This window comes from Bactrocera neohumeralis, chromosome 2 (assembly GCF_024586455.1).
Source record: "Bactrocera neohumeralis isolate Rockhampton chromosome 2, APGP_CSIRO_Bneo_wtdbg2-racon-allhic-juicebox.fasta_v2, whole genome shotgun sequence".
Lineage (NCBI taxonomy): Eukaryota > Metazoa > Arthropoda > Insecta > Diptera > Tephritidae > Bactrocera > Bactrocera neohumeralis.
In genome coordinates this window covers 51873669-51893900 of record NC_065919.1, presented here as the reverse complement: position 1 = coordinate 51893900, position 20232 = coordinate 51873669, and the positions used below count along the sequence as shown (strand labels likewise).

The window sequence follows — 20232 nt, the reverse complement described above, 5'->3', positions numbered from 1 at the left end:
TTTACAGTACAAATTTTGTGGATTTAAATTTTAATTTGTTTTAAATTTCAGTTTTTTGAGTTTCTTTAAAGTCTTTCGATACAATTATTTTATTAAACACTTCATTCATTGAAAATATATTCCAAACTGTTTTTATTATTGTTTTAATAGCTCACCATTCACATTTTCAGCTATATTTGTGCTACACGCACACACAAAAAGCACTTCGTGGCATGCACCGGAAGTGAACAGCTGTGATTAGTTGCACGGCATGCCAGAGTTATGTGTCAACCACTCGTCACTTTGATGCTTTGTGCACACACACACACACACACACACAACTACATCTCCGTATGAAAACACATATGCGCGCCAGCAATACCGTTATTGCGCGTGCAATTGCGTAGCTATGCGCTCGTACGCCTAAATGTATGCCACAGCATGCAAATGACGAATGCTAAATGTCAACTGGTGGTGGCAGGGCGCAACAGTTGTCTGTCTATTTCCTGTTTACCGTTAACACACACTAGCTTCACAGCACGCCAAGTGCAAATGTCAATACGCACACAACAATAACAACAATTGGCACAAATGCAACAAAGCGATTGTACGCGTTAGTCAAATGGCGCTGTGCACCAATTACCACTGCAAATGCATTTTGCCGAAAAAACGGCAACGCAAATACCGTTAAATTGCACAAACAGCGCTTAACCAACTGTTGACTGTTGCACGTTGCAAGCTGTTGCGCGTTCATTGAATTTGTAAAGTTTTTCGGCAAACACCGAGCGTTAGCATGTGGCAAGTGGCAAAAGTGCCGCACGCCGTGCCAGTGCAATTGTGTTGACGCGCACACTACAAGTGGTTTCGGTTGCTAAATTCACGACGAGTCGTTGTCGTCCTGTTGGGTTGCTTGCCGTTGCCAAACTCACTTGTTGCACAATGCCAGCCAGCCAGCAGCAGCAGCAGCCAGGCCTGGCCTGTGTCGTCGTGCAAAATTTCTACACACCTACAAACACACATACTGCGATAGTTTTACATAAACACCAGCACCGTTGCTGCTTATATACTAGCTAGGTATATATATATATATATATATATATATATATGTATGTATGGTGTGTTTCGTATATTCATTTTCGTCGACGAAAAATGGCGTTGTCGCCCCAAACTGCAGCGCAACACCCAAAACTATTGAGGCAGCGTCATAAAAAGCAGGAAGCAAGCGAGAAGCAGAGCAATAAGACCAAGCGCTACAATGCAACAGGCCGCGCCAACACACACACACACACATACAATATATACAAACAACGAGTGCGGCGCCCACCCAACGGCGTAGCGTTGACGTCAGCGCCACATTCACAGGCAACAGGCAGCGCCGCTTGCAACGAGGACAACGACGACGAAACTTTTTTTGAGCACACGAAACTTTTCAAAAAACTTTTATATAGTTTTTCGCCGTTTCCTTGTTGGTTGGCGTTTGCTGTTTTCTCCTCTTTTTTTTTGGTTTTGTTTTGGTGCCATTGTAGTTGCATTTGTTGCTGGCGCGCACACATGCACACGTACACGCGCGCAACGCAAAATAGTGCTTTGCTGACAAGCGCTCTATGCTGTTATGCTGCCCCGCGCGTACGCGCGCGCCAACAAATTTGTATAGAACTTTTATATTTTTCGTCTCTTGCATCCTTGGAGCGCGCGCGCACACACATGCAACGCTGTGTGGCACATTATATATTTTTTTCTAAGCAAGCGCCTGCGTGCGCGTGAGTAGCTGTGTGCGTTTTTATACTGCATGTGTGTGTCTACGCCCGGCTACGCTGCACACTGTTGCATGCGCGTCGCCGCGCCGCACCGCTTATCAAAGTCGGTAAAAAATCACAACAACCACTGGCGCACTCGTGCTGGCAGCAACAAAAGTGTTGACTTTGTCCAGCGCCCACCCAATCGAATAAATTTTTTCGTCGTTCGTCTCAATTTTTCTCAATTTTTCTACTCGCAACGCACCCAATGTCGGCGCCCTTCCGCCTTTGTCCTTCGCTCATGCCACCCGCAGACGTTGCGCTCTGCACTTGCTATTTTACTTTTCCTTGTCGTTGTTGTTGTCGCTTGGCTCATTTGGTGGACCTTTTTAGTTTAGTTGTGTTTTTTTTTTGCTCGTAATTTTTGTTTTTGCTTTGCCAACCCGCGCGCCAAACGACAAAAACTTTTTCGTCGCTCGCTTGCCAGCAGCAAAAAAACTACCGCGCACTTGCCCATCTATCGCGTTTCGCTTATTTCTTATTTGCTTCACTTAGCTATTTCATTGCATTCCCCATTTTTTGCCACCTCATTTCATTTCCTTGCCGTTTTTTTTTTTTTCGTCGACAACGTTCTACATTGCATTCTACTTTCGTCTACTCATCCTTGTGTGGCATGCAAAAACAAAACTGCTGCAATATAATGTATAGCGTCGACGCGTCCTTGCTATCGTGTGCTCGCACGTCTGTCTGTCGTCCTCAATTCCACCACTTCTCTTAGCCATTCGCTGCTGGCTCTTACTGCCTCCGCCCCGCTCGTTGCCCGTCTTATAGTTTTTCCGTCTCATTCTTTGGCATTTTGCGTTTTGTCCTTCCTCGTGGCAACCAACGTTTGCTATTATAGTTGGCGTGTTGTTGCTGCAATTGTTACTGTTGTTGTAGTGAAGTTGCATTAGCGCCCACACCAATGAAATTAGGTTTGTGTCTACGCCTGATTACCTTATGCTCGAAGTTTTTCGCCAGCTTAACGTTTTGGAAGATTTGTGTTGCCAGATTATCTCCTTCGTTTCTTAAATGTAATCAATTCAGGGAATGGTCCAAATTTAAACGAGGTCCGAGGTGGAGAGAGAGAGAGAGAGAGCTTTATAATTAACGAAAATTGATTAGGTTAAGTTAGGTCATATAGTTGTTAAATGAGGTTAGCTTAGGTTAGCTCTTATAAACTATGCTATACCAGTTTAGATTGGGTTATTGTGATTTATCTGAGCTTTAATGTGCTCTCTTAGTTATAATTCAACCTTTAAAAAAAATTGTTGAAATTAAATCTGCTTTTTTTGTTTTATTTTGAACAAAGCTCATTCTGACATAATCCACAGACAATGTCGAGAATTTTTCTTCTTTATTGGCCTGATCCTTCTCCACCTGGTCTTTTCAACGGAGGGGAGATCTTCTTCTTCCTGTGTCGAGAATTGACCTACACCAAGTTACATTTGCGGGTGCGATCATGCCGAATCCAAAACTCCTTTGCCGCAAAGGACATATCAGTTTTATAATGTTTCGACTTCGCATGTCCAGTGACAGCTTGATCCGAAAACTCACCAAACTAGACCAAAGCAAGCGGTCAAAAACATGCTTGAGAACTATTTTTGCCAAGAATACAAAGCTCGACTTACAACTTAAAGATGACAGATCGGTTCAGACCAATGAAAACTTTTTAGCACGGCTGCCACATCTAAGCAGCAATTCTGCGTGTTTCCGTAATACTCGGGTCTATATAATCGGAACAGTGCCGAACTTTTACTCGGATTAGGACTGATAAATTGGCAGCATTTCTTGCAAATATGTCACGAGTGTTTTCTGTCACTATAACAATTAGGAAGTGTTCTAAAGAGTCTCTTAGAATGGCAAGTGAAGAAAGATATCTCCATCGGGTTCTCTATCTAAGCATAAACGCGATGAGTTCAATCAACCGAAACCATTGCTTCATTAATAAGATCACTTGAACTATGTAATAACTCGGGATGTCAGGATTTAGTCCAGACCAAGTACAAAAGGCATGTGGTAGGTAACCGTGTCTTACTTCGTCCCGGAAGTCTTTGGCTTCATTAAAAAGATCGCCGGAACTATATAAAAATTCGGTATTTCAGGACTGAGTCCCGACCACGTACATGGTAAAGCATGTGCTATTGAACCGTTGTCTTACTTCGTCCCAGAGGTCTGATGCATAACGTTACCGGTAACTATATAATACAAGTGCATTCCTTATTACTTCCGGGTCAATGGAAAATGCATTTAGATCAATTCAAATTATAACGGAACTAAATCTGAAAATCTCAATTTGAAAGAGAGCGACACTTTTTTGGACCTCAAATAACCACAAACACCAAACAAGTGGCATCAACACGCCGAACTACCCTGCCACAACACAATTATAGACCCTCAAAAGCAACAATACCAACAACACTGTATTATCCAGAATTGCATTACGTTATTCGGCCACCTAAACTGCAAAAAGAAAACTAAAAGTTAAACGTTACTCAGCGCGCCACAGCGTCGTATCGCACCGAAATGACTGAAGATGGGAGGCGAGGTACTAAACGATGACGACAAAACACACAACCAAAGCGACCGCCAGCAACCCGTATGGCAGCGCCTAACTGCCAACCACCGAGACAAAATCGACGCGCACCGTTGGTGGGTTGTCCCAATTCGGCCAAAGAAATGCCAACTAATACCGAATTCAACCATCCAATCGACCGTCACAGCCAGCGTCAGCGCCAGCACCCGACACCGCCACCCACCCTGACTGTCCAATACCGAAAATGCAGCAGAAAAAGTGCAACAAACGAGCAGCAAATAAAAATAAACAGCCGAAATGTGGACGACGAAACAAGCGGTATGGCAGAGTGAATGGTATGCGCCAGCCCAACTCACACAGCCACAGACAGTGGATGCAAGGCTTCAGTGTATGTGTGTGTGCGCGCTGAAATGCTAACATTTGACTGTATGGCGCGCAACGGTGACGCCCTCACTGCCACCGCCACCAGTGCCAGCAGCGACCCACACTCGACCCACCATCGGCAACAGCAAGAGCTCTGCTAAAATCCCAAATACCAACCCGAAAACTAGTTGCAGCACGCTGAGTGCTGTGCGCCGAAACAACCCTGACAAAACAGACATAACTACAACAACAACTACTACCGACTACCACTATTACCGAGTACTACTACTTGTGGCGCTGCGTAGAGGGAGCAACGGGCGCCACTAACGGCATGCCACACATACCACCGGCGCACGTAACACCACCCACTTGTGGCATCTCACTCGGCAGCACATTTTTAACAGTCAAACTTGTTGTTATTGTGCATTTTTCTGTTCTTTTACCAATTTGTTGTTGTTGTAGTTGTTGCTTTCGTCAACGCCGCACACAATGCGCTGGAGCCACTTGCTGCCTGCAATGCTTTTCGTTGCTGCGCCGCGACGCCGCACCGTGTTTTTTCGTTAGTTTAGCTTTGCTCGCTCTAATTTTCAGTATAACTGTGCTGTTGTTGTTGTTTTGTTGTTGCTTTTGCTGTTGCTGTTGTTGCTGCTGTTGTGATGCATAGTTTTCCACGACTTCGTTGCACGAGTCGCCTGAAGTTGGCCTGGTTGAGCACCAACGAAAAACCCCAAAAGGCTGGCAACACCACCACGAACGAAGAAAGCGGCAGCCGAATACGACTCGTAAAAATATAACCTAAAAACGGTTTGAAAAAATTCACTATACATATACATTGCCACATACATAACCTACTAATACCCCACCTCCAGCCATTATAGGCAGTCATCTTGGTAGACTCACCACAACCCATTTCGTCCATTCATTGCAGCCACCAGCCATTCTAGACGTCGCCACCTTAACATCCTTCCATTCGGTGGGCACTATTTGTTGCTGCACATTTTAGTACTCTCCTCGTAAGTTTGATTTTGGCACTCTCTTTCTCTCTCTCATGCATTCTTTTTCCTACTCTCTCATTCCTTCGCTGCCAAGTGTCGTTTTGTATGCAAGTAGTTTTCAGTCACAACGTTGTCTTCGGCTAGCTGTTGCCCCCATCGTCTGCTGCCGAGTGCGCCCAGTCTGCACCACAAGTATCCTGTATTGATATGCCTTGTGTGTGGCATGCGCTTGTTGCATGTTGCATCTAGCCAGTGTTTGTGCGAAGATAAAGGCGTGTAGATTTCGAAGGCAAAGACGCAGATGCTTAGATGACACTGTCGTAAGCAAGTTTTTTTTGGTTTCATTGAAATGCCGAAGATTTTCGTATGGTTTTCTGAAGCCTATTTGAGGTGCTGTGAGGGCCGAGCAACGGAAAAGATGGTTCGAGTTAAGAAAACGGATCAAATATTTCTTTATTTTTTGTAATGATCTTTTTTGGTATCTTAAATAATCTTCTTCGAGCAGATTGAACTCACTTAAATCCAAAGTGCTTCTTATTATTAAAGATATTCAGCACATTTTTTCTTAAATCGTTGTTTTTGTGGTCTATATAATGAAATTTAATGATAGCTCGCGTCAAGTATGTAAGATGATCCATTACGAGGTTCTCACTTTTTCAAAGACAAAACGCAGAAATGTCAAATTTAATGTGAAATGTTTATTATGATTCGAAAGAGCATTCTTTGGCATTTATGTTTTGAATATTATCTCTTTCAAATGTTGGCCGAGGCTACATCTAAGATGGTCCAATCGTTGGGTCCAATTTTTGATGACTCGTTCGCGCATTTCGACTAGTAACTGGCGAATGACACGTGTGATGTTTTGTTCCAAGGCCTTAGTCGAGACGGAATTGTCCACCTAGACTTTGGACTTTACATACCCCACAGAAAAAGGTCCAACATTGTAATATCATTCGATCTTGGTGGTCAATTGATCGGCCCGAAACATGAAATTACCTCTTCACCGTAGTATTCTCCAAATAATTCCATTGATTGATGCGATATGTAAGAAGTAGCGTCGTCTTATTGAAGCTTAATGTCACCGAGATCACGAGCTTCAATTTCACGCATCAATAATATTTTTGTGGAGCGATAATGGTCGTCATAGACGTTTACTTTCTCACCGTCAGCATTTTTGAAAAAAATATGGATCTATGATTCCACCGGCCCACAAACCACACTAAGCCGTTGTTTTTTCTCGATTAAATAGCAGCTCTTGGATCTCTTCAGGTTGCTCTTCGTCCCAAATGTGCTAATTTTGCTTGTTTACATACCCATTGAGCCAGAAATAGGCCTCACAGCTGTACAAAATTTCGCTCGAAAACGTCGGATCTTCTTGAAACTTTTCAAGAGTCCATAGAGCGAAGCAATGTCGTGCTGGACGTGGTCTGTTTCGACGAATATCATCCAAAAATGAATGCTGAGTCTCGAGATGTGTGATGGTGTTGCGAATAGTACGCCTCGTGTGGTGATTATATTGATCATAAGGGGAGCCAAGCGCGCGAAACACATTCTTTACAGGACGTGAATTTTCATAATAAAATTGTACAATTAGTAAACGCTATTCAGGCATAAGACTTTCTATGGTGAAACGCCAGAAAACAACTGAACAAAAATAACATGACAGCTTGGCACGACTCACGCGTGACCTGTCAAAAAAAGGCTATTGAAATAAGTACCTCTGCTTGAATTACCCTGTAGCTAGCAGTCATATAAACTGTTGATTAAAATGAAGTACTTTCTTGGAGACTTATTTTTAATTGGTGGAGGTTTATGTGCCGAAGATATTGATATTCAAATGTACGCTGATAGCTTCTTATTCTTTTATTTCTTTCTATGAGAACATATCTTGCTTGGACTATCAGTACATTGATATTATGAAAAAGGTCCCAGGTCTCCGATTTATGTACATAATATTATACATTTCTGTTTGCATATTTGCCAGAGACTTTCAGTTTTTTGAATGCAGAACTAGGGACTTTCATGCCCATATGTGACTATCCACAATTCCACAACATTACCCAATTTTATACTAGCTCTCAGTTGAATAATATTATTATTCCCCAATCATAAATGGCTTTAACTGAGTTAATTTCCCAGCGAGCATCGTTACATAAAGTACTCCGTTTATGCCTTTACACTTTGTTCCTATGAAAGCATTTCCCACTACCATTTAACCTATAATCCCACCTAGTCTATACAACTAACTATATAAATATATATGTATATTTCTGCATGTACTACCAAGAATATATACCATAATACCATATTGCAACTGTATCCTTGCTGAAAAAGAAATGCAGCCTTTGCTGAATCCACAAGTGGATGTTGTTATGTGATAAAGACGCTCGCGCCAGTCAAGCCAAGCCGAGCGATACAGCTTGTATAAGCAGCCAAGACCTACATAAGCGCAACTAAGTAGGAGGAAGAGTGCAGCCAGCAAAAAGACTCAACTATATTCGAAACTCATACCAGCCACCTACCGGTTGTGATCGACAAAAAAAAGCACAAAAAATGGAAGCTCCAAAGCAACAGCGTACGATGTGCGCGCCGAAGTTTGCAAACGACGATGATATTCGGCGCAAAAAATGCAACAACCAAAATAAACCCCATTCAACGCCAACCGAAAAGAATAACTAGTACATAATATAAGTACACACACACACACACGCATAACTACATACATGTGCGTCGTCTGTGGAAGCGACGAAAACCTCTTTCGGCGCTTTCGTAGCTTTCGGCCACCGTCGCCGGCGCCGTTGCCGCTTCGTGCGCTTAGATGGCTCGATATTTTCGTTGCCGACCTTCATGTTGTGCGACCTGCAATGCCATTGTTGTTGTAGTTATTGTTGCTATTGGTAATAGTGTTGATAGTGCAGTCGGTAGCTTTGAGCTTGTCGTCGTGGCTGGCGCGGGAGCTTTCCTTATTTTTTCTTTATTTTTAGGAAGCGGGTAGGTGGTGAAAGTAGCGCAGTTGAGTACGGTTAGTTATCTAGCATTGCATCTTTACAGTGTGTGGGGTGTGCCTGTTGCATGTCGTCTGTTGGTATGGGTGTTGCCACTTCGTTCTGCCGATTTCTCATAGACACTTATGCACTTTTTAAGCGCACACAACGAAAATTGTCGCTAGAAAAATGTGTTAGCTTCGTTTTCGTCTATTTTTAGGCGAGCTATGGGGTGTGGGGGGGTACGTTAGTTGGAAGTTTAAGGTAGAAACGAACAGGATTCGGGATTTAGCAATATTGGGGCGCAGCGAAAAAACTCTGGAGCAAGCGAGGAAGAAAAAATATGTGGATGATTAAAAAAATGTTTATAAAATATAAACGCAAGTATATAAAGAATATAACGTTGAGAGAGAGTGAGTGAGATATTTGTCGCATTGAACGACATCGGCGTCGAAACAGCATCGATGTATATACGTATGTACATATGTATGTATGTGTGGCAGTGAAAAAAAGTGTTGTCTTCCAAAATACCAACTAAGCATTTCTCCTCAGCGAAGACTTGGCTTGGGTGGCGGAAGTGCTCGCCCCGAAAGGAGGAAAGTCGGCGTCGGCAACGAGCGCACGAATGCTGGACCCCAAATGTCCGGCTGGTATAATGAGCTCGCCGCTACTGCTAACAAGTGGTTGTGGCAGCTAAATACAAGTATTTTTGTAATGTGTTTTTTAATTTTTTTCTGACTTCGTTTTATGGTATTTCGTTTTTTGTCGTTTATTGTTATTTTTTTGTAATGTTTTTCTTTTTTTTTGAGAGATGTGACGTTGTTGCATGTTTGCGTGTGAGTGTATTTTTTATAAGTTTCTCCGTCGCATTTCACCACAGCAAAGTAAAGTATATTACGCTGCGATATCTAAGCTTTTAGGTGTTTAAAAAATTTCTCTGTGGCAAATTAGTTTACTGTCAAGTGAAGTGGTAGTTAAAGGGTTAAATGTAAATTTTAGTTGAAATGTTTTTTTTTGTCATTTATAATTTTTTGTTTGGTTTTGTTGAACGAGAGGAAGCTTGGAATTTTTAAGCTAATGGCTGCGAATTCTCATTAGAGGTTTTAGTGAGAGAAAATATTTTATGTATTTTGTAACGGTCAATTCACAGCAATAGAATATGCTAGTACAGACATTTTTACTAATTTGGAAGAGCGAGTTTTGGTAAGGAGATTACATAGCGGAGAATTTGCTACATATCGTCACCTAAAATGCAAAATTACGTAACATCACTTTTCAAAACTTTACAGGGAAAGGAAAAACCATATCATAGAAACCACTCGTATTGTGACAAAATTTGAGTTTTGGTTATAAAATGGTTATATTGGTAGTCGAAAAAGTCTTTTCGTATTTTGTCAATAGATTTCGTTGCAGTCGTGTATCACCAGTGCTACTCCACATTGTGTCATATCAAATAGTGTTGGAAAAAGTGAAATTTTAGCCTTCATTTGACCAAAAAGAAATTAAATTCGGGGAAGTTGAAAAAAAGTTACAGCTGTTCAAAAATGGCTGAAAATAATGAAGAAATCCGCTATATTTTGAATTTTTTGTATAAAAAGGGAAGAACGCCATGCAAGCCACCACTGAAATGTGTGAGACGAAGCTGTATCAGTTTGTATAACACAACAATGGTTCGCTTGCTTTCGTTCTGGAAACTTCGAAATTTCGATTTACACTGATGGAATAATATCTCTAGCGGAAAAATGCCAAAAAGTGGTCGACCAAAATGGTACATATTTGTTTATTTATTTATTATTATTAATATAAAAAAATAAGTTGATGTTTGATTAGAAATACGAAAATACTTTTTCGACTAACCTATATATAGGTTATATCTGAGAGCGGAAGCTTTAAATTTTATATCGTAATGCAGTGAATCGTAAGGAATAAAAGACTTAAACTTAATTAAATGTCACGCAATGTATGTCATGTAAGCATTGACAGGTTCTTTACAATGTGAAAAACCTTACATCTGTTGGAATATCGAAAAATGTGTCTTTCTCTAGCAAAACTCAACGCTTTTCCACTACAAAACTACTGCTTAAAGCCAATTTTTACTAAGGAAATTATCAAATTGTTTCAGTTATTGATATTTTGGTGCATATTTTATTCTTTTTAAAGTCATATAATTTAATAAAAATATTTTTTAAAGTAAGCATTCTAAGTTATTGTTGATATGCCTACAGCCATTCAGTGTTAGTCTGTACTCTGTTGCTTGTTATATGTACTTGTTTTATGTTTTCAAATATATTGGCGCCGTCTTGCTTTTGTATTCACACAGCTGCGTAAATATTTGCCACCCAGCCCCGGCATTCAACAGGTGTGCCTCCCATCGTCAGCACATATAGTAAAGCAAGCAGTGGACCACTGCGTATACGTAATGTGCCTTACAAGTGACCTCACAAATGTACATACATACATACCATATATGGTGTACATATGTAGGTATATAAACATGCCTATGTACTATTTCAGTATTTTTATATAAGAGCGGGATTGCGAATTATTTAAATTAAAAAATTCTTATTGAAAATTAATTTTACTTTTTTAAACATTTTTATTTCTTAAGCCCGATGTTAGGATAAAAAATAATTAAATTTTTATTTTTAACACAGATTGTAGGCTAAGCAAACACACATCGCATATGCATAATATTTCATATATACAAATTTAAAAATAATGTCGCTGCAAATATTTAATACAATTTTTAAAAAGGGTTGCTGAAAGTTTTGAAATAATTGACTGTGGAAGAGATGCATGTAAAAATGTCTGACCTATTTGTTTATGAAAACCTTTAACGAAACTGAGATGTTACCTAAGATGAAATATATTTAAGTTTTCTAGCTATTTTTCGATATACCGGGTTTTTCAATAGGGATGATATGATTTCTGAGTGTCGCTTCGTCCATTTTTAATGATCGGTTTGCAATTCCAACATGGAAAGATATACGCAAAGACAACATTTACAAATTATTAAATTTTATTATCAAAATATTCGTTCTCCAATTGCAACATTTCGTGTCATTTTGTGCCATTGAATTACTGGACCTGCAAGTCATAGCGCTGTTACCGTTTTTTTGTCCAATATTTCTTGCGCAATATCTGGTATAAACTTTTTTTTGAAAGAACTCCAGATAAAACCTCCACATGATCTTTCAAAATTCGAATTTCTAAATATCAGTTAAGGAACAGTATGACATTACAAGTACCATTGTTTTTTTTCAACTTTCTAAATTGTCATATTCACTATTTCATTTTCCTCCATTTCCTACTGAAATTACATATTTTTAAAGGAAATTCGAGCACTGGACTGCAAAGAGAAAACAAAAAAAAATCATGGCAAAAAGTTAAGTACTTATGTTCCTGAGAATAGAACTTGTCATAACTCTGACAACACTTTGACGTTTAACAAAACATCTATGTGTAGTTGCAATAATGTACTCATTATGGTAATTGTTGCTGTTCTATTTTGGTCAAGTAACAAAAAGCATATTTCGTACTTAGTCTTTACTTCAAGTAGTGTCCTAGTTCTGTCAAATTTGTCAACAAATATTCCACCATAAAAAAAAGTAAACTAAAATGCTTAATATTCCAGTCATATTTTCACATTAATAATAACACTAATTTTCAACAGCGTTCACTTCACTAAAATTTTTTATCAAAAAATGTACTTTTTTGTAAACTTCGGTTCTCAGCATGTCATATTCAATGACAGTTGCAGTCGAATCTGTCAGAATGGTTGTGATGGCAAGTTTACAACAATTTATGACAAGACTTCTAGAACAAAAATGGTAATCTAGTAAATGAATAACTCAGAATGTGCTAGGAAAAAACAGTATAAAACATGTCTACAATTGACGAGCTGCTGAAATCTGACGCTGAATTCTATAATGCTTTGGAAACATTTGTCAACTAAATTAAAATTGCATAAATTTAACGTCAATAAATTTGACATACTGGAAAGGGCACATAACAATGTCTATGAATATAAAACATAAAACCGTTAAATAGATTTTGAGAGCTATATTGAATACAGCGCCATCTTTGGTCGAAATTTTATTTCATTGATATGAGATCCCACAAAAATAATTTCAAATTTCGGCCTGTATTGCAACTGAAGCGAATGCTTTCTTCCCCACATCTACAAATATTATTCTCTGAAATAAAAAACAATTTACAAAGATCAACAAAAATAATTTTCGAGCAGTTAATCTATATTCTCTCCCCCAATAACAGTAAAATATCAAAAATTCTCCAACAAAATTCTATAAAACCTCCTCATATGAGCATAAAACACACGATTGTCGCTCCTCAAGTATCCTTGAGTTACTGTTGCTTTCCGCTTGCAGCAAAATGAAACATTTGGGATAGTATGTGGTAGTATGGCATAGTAAAACATGGGAGAGCGAAGAAACAACGAAAACGGAGACGGAAAAAATTCAGTGCATTGAAAAAGAAGAATTCACGAAAAAATTCCGCAACTTGAGAATGGCATGAGTGGCCCTGGGTAGGAGGTGTGAGTTTAATAAAAATGAGAGCACTTTTTCGCCAACTGAGAGCGCAGCAGCAACAACAGCGGCGACCATGTGCAAGAAGTGCTTTACTTTATATACAAAAAATAAAAATTTAGCCAAAGCTAAAACCAAAAAAAAAAACAAAAACAAAAAAAAAAACACGAAAATAAACAAAGAGAATGCTGGAAAAAATTGTGGCACTTCCACTAATGCAATTTTTGCGGAAGCGACTGGCATGCGGAATTGGCGGTGGCCAGCGAAAGGCAGGGGGAATGCGAAAACCGGCAAGGAGGTGCTACCCGCTACAAAACTATTATATAAAAAACTCTATTTATTTAGTTGTTTTTTCAACTTTGCCTCAGCCATTTTTATTTTATACCATTGCTTTTATATTATTTTTGCTGGAGATTAGCGAAGTGGGTTGCGAGCGCGGTGGCGGTTTCTGGAAGGCGGCTAGAGGAATTAAAATTATTGAGGAATTATCGAACAGAATATACACTCAAGCGACGGACCAAGTAGGCGAGCACCCGAGCGACCACTCAAGCGGGTTTGAAAGCAGCGGGAGCCAAGAAGTGAAGGCAGACAACGCTGGACGAGGGTGGTGAAGTCTATGATGCAAAAAAAGTACAACAACAAATGGGATGAGCAAATAGTTGTATGCAAGTACATTTGATGTTTGTATGTGTGCATGTATTAGTATGTGTGCCTTAGAACACACACACACACACTCTTAAAAGTCGAAAGAGAAATAAGCTCGGAAAAAATTTGCTGAAATGCGATAAACTCAAACAAGCGCCTACACACACACAAACATACCTGCACGCCAGCAGCTGTTCCTGAGCATTTCTGGTATATCTAGCTTTCCAACCCGAACTCACACACACACACATGCTATAGAAAATTTATATATTGATGGATATTAAATTCCATTGCCGGAGTAATGAGGCCGAGCTATAAATTTCGCTCGGCTTGCGGTGACACTACGAAATGTGGAAGGTTGGTTTCGGGTCGTAAGCATTTTTAAGTGCAAAGCTGAGTGCACGGGAAGTGTCCTGCACCATATCCTACTTTATAAATTATACAACAAGACAACGCATACATACATGCATATATAGATATATATGTATATAGCATTTCTGGATGTGTGTCTGCACATAAATTTTCCGCTAACTGTTATTGGTTTTGCATAGCAGCTCTCCTGCGCCTGTGTGTATGCATGATGTGAGCGCTGTGTGTGTGTGTGCGTGGTGTTGCTGATGTGTCTGCTATAAAAATGCGATTACACTGCAACGGTAAATGATATCGAAATTCATTTCCAAAATGTAATTAAAATTGAATTTGATTGCAATTTGCCAGCAGTGTGGAGCAAACACCGACGTTACGCGCTTATGGAGAAGCAGCTGCTGGTGCTTATGCCAGAACTGGCATAATCTCATGTGCTTATTTAGTTTAGGATTTTGTGTAGAGCGAATTTTAGCAGCTAATTGCATTTTAAGCATACTTCTAGAAAAAAAATTAAAGATTTGTAGTTTCCACTACCTTTGAATACGGTAATATATATATGTATAGCATATTGCGAAATTTGAAACATCATAACCACAAAACGAAAAAAAAAAACAACAAGCGAACACATTAATTTCAATTGCACCGAAGCTTTGATGTCCTACAAAAATACAACAATTTCTCACAAGAAATAGATTCCGATAGTTCAATTTGTATGGCAGCTATATGATATAGTGATTCGATCTGCACAATGTGTCAAAAGTAATGGTCAATATTTTGAAGAACCTTTTTTTTACTTTCCAATGTAAAACTAGTTAGTATTACTGTTTCAGAGAAAAACGCCCATTTCATACATCATCAGTACCATCTATTGAACATACGAGGTGTGTTCAAAAAGTATCGCGAATTTTGTGTTTTTTCAAAAATTATTTATTTATTCATGAATATCTATTTTGTCACCTTCAAAGTAATCCCCATGAGATATTATACACTTGTACCAACGGTTTTTCCAATCTTCGAAGCACTTCAAAAAATCATTTTTTTTTATCTTCTTCAGCTCCTCCTTCGATGCCGTCTTTATCTCGTCAAGAGAAGCGTAACGTCCTCCTTTCATGAGCCTCTTCAGTTTAGAGAACAAGAAAAAGTCACAGGGGGCCAGATCTGGGGAATACGGTGGCTGCGGCATCAATTAGTGTGTTGTTTTTGGCCAAAAAGTCGCGCACAAGCAACGATATGTGAGCAGGGGCGTTATTGTGGCGCAAAAGCCAATTTTTGTTCTTCCACAAATCCGGGCGTTTCTGGCGGATTGCTTTCGCAAGTTGCGCATAACTTGCAGGTAATATTCCTTATTGACCGTTCTTCCCTGTGGCAAGAACTCATGATGCACCACGCCCCTGCAATCGAAGAAAACTGTCAGCAAACTGTCGCGATACTTTTTGAACACACCTCGTATCTAGTATGATCTATCAGTTGATTAGAATGAGATCTTCGTATAAGTTTAAATATGGTTTTTAGAAACATATCGACACATCCGAAATCTATCGATACGAACTTCGTCAAAGCGTTCAGTGAGCAATTCAGAAGAGTGCGTATTCTTTTTTTTTTGTTTATATAAGAAGCTTTTTATTCGGTAGTTCGTTCGCATTGTTGTATTATTGATTAGTTATACTTTAGTTTATATCTCTTCAACCAGAGCTGAGGTGAATATCTAATCTCACAGTCACTAAACTTTGTTTTTGTTATAGAAATAAAATCTCTTAACAGATTCTTATTGCTGGTTTAGAGCGGAAGAATGTGTGAATCACTTACCGACTATGTGCAACATATCCTTGGACCATTTCATGAGTTCACGTTTAATTAAGCGACGTTCCTGCAGACATCTGGCATACGAGCATTCCGCCATGATTTCACCAGCTAAAGCAAGTTGGAATCTTTATAGTATATATATGTGTATGTTTAAGTTTTAATCACTGAGTTTGTTTTGAAAATCACTGGGTGCTTCGGAGAAGCTTAAGTTGCGTGCTAGCAAATTGGTGGGCAAAGGGTGCAACGTGTGTCTATTGTCATGCTGAGCATTTTAGGTTGTTAAAGAGCATAAATCAACATAAGGTCTTTTGAAATAAATTTTTTGATTTCGAAATTTTTATGCTAAGAAAGAATTTTTTTTTTTTGCGTCAGTTCTTAAGCAAATTTTCATTATTTATTTTTTTTAATAATTATTTTTTATTAATTATGGTAATTTATTAATTATTTTTTTGTTTTTGAAAATTTTTCTTTCAGTTTTCAAATATTTTTGAATATATGATATTTTTTAAAGTTTTTTTTCTTGTAAAAAGTTTTGAACACATTTGGCTTAAAGCAATTGCATTACTGCACACATACAAACAAAGTTATGTATTTGCATAATAATTTTTTTTTTCTGAATATATTTGCAATAACGGTTTGCGTGTGGCCTTGTTGCAAGCTTTCGTAAGTATCAATTTCCGGTTATTTCCTGATTTGTTGTCGACACATTTTGGAACGTTTCAAGTGGAATGTGGCTGCTGCGTGGCTGCTTTGATTTATTACTTAGCAAACGCTACTAATGCTGTTGTTGTTCTTATTGTTGATTATATCTAAAAAGAAAAGCAAAGAAAAATAGAAATCAGCGAGTTATGAATATTGTTTGCACAACGCAATTAATATATGTAATATTTATATTAGAAAAAAAAACAACAACAACAAACATCATGTCTAATTTCTATTTTGGATCAGCACAACTCAATTCAAGTGGCTGGGGGGTGACAGCGAGTGGGGGAGCGGAGCGTAGTCGCATAAAATAAGCGTGTTGTTGACAGCCGTCTTGTTACACGCTTACAACGCAATACAAGCGGCGGCGACAACGCCAGCGACCATGCTTAGCCAAGCCAGCAAGCGAATAAAATAGCAAGCGAAATGTATGCAAGCCAAGAAATAAATAAATAAATTAAAAGCAAAAAGGCGAAAAAGGCAAACACGAAATAATGAACGCGAAAATAATTTTTATTAAAATCCAGTTGCATAAAAATAGCGTAAAACCAGATTTGCAATTCAAGGTGAGTGTGGAAACAAAATACCGTGGCAACGAAAACCGCCGCGACAGCCGAGCACCGCGCTCGCCACGCGTGCTGCCATATCGAGCGCCGCTTAGCACGCCCATGTTAACGAATTGGTGACAACAACAAAAATTACAAAGCGACAACATGTGCATATGTATACTAAATTTATTGTTGTTGTAAAATGTTATTATGCTGTTGTTTTCCTTATTGTTGTTGTTTTTTAATTTTTTTGTTTTTATTATTTATTGTTGTTGTTATTGTTTTTCTTGTTTTTTATTGTTATTGTTGTTATTATTTTTGTTGTTTTTATTTGTTATCGTTGTTGTTGTTTTTATTATTTTGGTTTTTTGCTAGTTTTGTTCCATTTTACTTTTTATTGATGTTGTTGTTATTATTGTTCATGTTATTAATATTGTTTTTGTTGTTGTTGTACACTCCCATTACAATTCAAATAGTTTCAGTTCGCTTAATTTAATTTTGTTTTTTTCAATTTATTTATTTCCCTATTTTTTGTTTTTGCTATCTTTGGTCGCTTTCGCTCAGCGCTCGGCCGCTCGCCACTTGTTTTCGGCTGCGTTGCGCTCGTCGCTTTCGGCATGTCTCAGCGGCGGTGTGTCTGTCGGTCGTTCTGTTTGGCCTGCCAGTGAGCGATCTTGCTAACAAACTGTATATAAAGTCAAGTTGTTGTTGTTGTTGCCGAAACTATCAAGCGCAAACACAGACGAAAATGGGCAAACAAGAACAACAAATTAGAAAAACAAATTGTACAAAAAACCCGAGTGCATGAACAAAATATTAATATTTATAAATATTTCTGTATATGTGTGTGTGTACTATGTGTTTTATTGGTATGTGAGTGTATGTGTAAATTTGTAAATAAATAGCTCACTCTTTCGTGTTCGTGTGCTTAAGTGAAGAAATAAAAATAAATTGGAAATTGTAGCGAAAAGCGAGAAAAACAAAAAAGTTTCGCCTGCTTTTGCTTTTGTTGTTGTTGTGGTTGCTGTTGGTTGCTTAATTCTAATTCCGCGTCGAATAGCCGCATTTTGTTTAAATTAATTTATGATAAATTGCAGCAGCAACAAGTGGCGTGATGCCCGTGTGCGCACAGTGGTGTAGTCTGAGAGGCAGAGCATTGGGAACTGTGTGCACTTCAATATTTACATCTAAATTAATGGAATGAGCAAATAGCGGGAACTAAACTTTAATTTTAAAAAAATTTCGTAAATTAAAAATCAAAATAATTTTCGAAATTTCAATTTAATTTATCGTAATTTAGGAACGATTTTGCAATTTTTTCACATTAGAATCCGAATGTTAATTAGAATCTGTTTAGTTATTATAAAAACAATTTATTATAAACGTCAATTACTTTTTCAAATATTTTTCGTGAAAACCTTTAACTTTCGGCGACTTTCAGCCAATTTTCGAAATAATTGCAATCCATTTTTGGGCGAATGCTGCGGTGTCTTCTAGCCGTACTCCTAAAAAGGCCGAATGTTCAAACTCTTTTTAAAAGTGAATGAAAAAATTGCCTTAAATGCATCAATTTTATTAAGCGGGGAGCCTGATTTAGAGGCTTTAAAAAATCGATTTTTTTTGCTTAAATCTCTTTAAAAATAATCTAAGAATATTTCCCCAAAGTTTTAGATGGGAATTTGAAATATTTTCTATAGTGACCGCGCGTCTAAATACATATGTATATAAAACGCGCGATTTCTCGGTTTTTAATTTTTACGATTTTTCTTAATTGGCGGGCAGGATAGAAAAAAACTAAACGTATGGAATTGGGACAAAGTTTATTATCTTTGGCATTAAATTATCTTCTATCTAAACTAAAAAAATAAGAAAAGTCAAGTTTGAACATATTTTTAAACAACATAAAGTAAAATTTTTTTGGTCAAAAACCACTTTTTTCCAATTTTTAAAAAATTTCTAAAATTTTACACTTTTTTCGGAATTTTTTTAGTTTAACTGGAAGATAAATTATTAAAAAATATGAATCTTTTCAAATTTTTTGTTTCCGATAGAAATTGCGACATACATCCACCCGCCGTCCGACAAATACACATGCGAGATGCATCGGGCAAATGCTTTCCAAAGGCAGAATATAAAAGATTTCGTATCCAAAAAATTTGTGAATGATGTTTAAATATATAACTATAAATCCTAGAGATTTTGCTTTAATCACTTATTTCTTTCATTTCCAAAAAAATCCTCAAAAAAATCGATTTTTTGAGGCCTCTAAAGCAGGCTCCCCCCTTAATCGAAAATTCGGTAAATTTCTTTGAATAAGTCAAAGTATAATAGTTTTGTTCACCTAATAGTGGTATGTATCACATAAAACTAATCGAAATAGTTCTAGAGTTATACATATATATGTACTTGTAAATGATTAAATGATCAGGATGACGAGTAAAGTTGAAATCCGGTATGATATCTTGATGAAACTGAAGAATAGACGTGACCCCGCTCTCTAATAATTTTATTGGACATATCCAAACTAGTCTGTTGCAAACATTATCAGAACGGCTGCCGACTGTATGAAAATGAACGGTACTGTTAATACCTACTAAAGGTACTGTTAATAACTACTAAAAAGGCATTAAATTTTTCTCCCGAGATAGTATGATAGGGCTTTAATGGAGCCATTTTTAGGTGAAGTCACTTATCTATAAAATTATTTATATCCGACCAAAGCAATGTGACAGTTAGACCAGCACAATTAAAATGCAAAGATTATATATATATATATATATGTCCGGTAGGTAATAGCCAGTTAGAGACAGATTTGCGGTGTCAAAAACTCGCAACCCTTAGAATTGACAAAACGCGCTGAACACATCACAAATCTGCTAAGGCGGTTGTTTGCAAAGACACTTCAAAATGCACTAAGAAAGTGTTGAGCTAATTTTATTATTATTTCTTAGCACAAAGCATTAACGGCTTCCAAATAACTGCGGAAAGT

General features: G+C 38.0%; 1 protein-coding gene across 1 annotated transcript in view; it reads right to left on the bottom strand.

Moving 5' to 3' along the window:
* Positions 1 to 16441, bottom strand: part of LOC126751664 (uncharacterized) — a 180234-nt gene extending 163793 nt beyond the window's left edge. Inside the window, exon 1 of the mRNA XM_050462106.1 lies at positions 15997 to 16441. Coding sequence (XP_050318063.1) covers positions 15997 to 16090 — 94 coding nt within the window. The 5' untranslated portion in view covers positions 16091 to 16441. The remainder of the gene's footprint in view (positions 1 to 15996) is intronic.
* Between the last annotated feature and the right edge of the window lie 3791 nt (positions 16442 to 20232).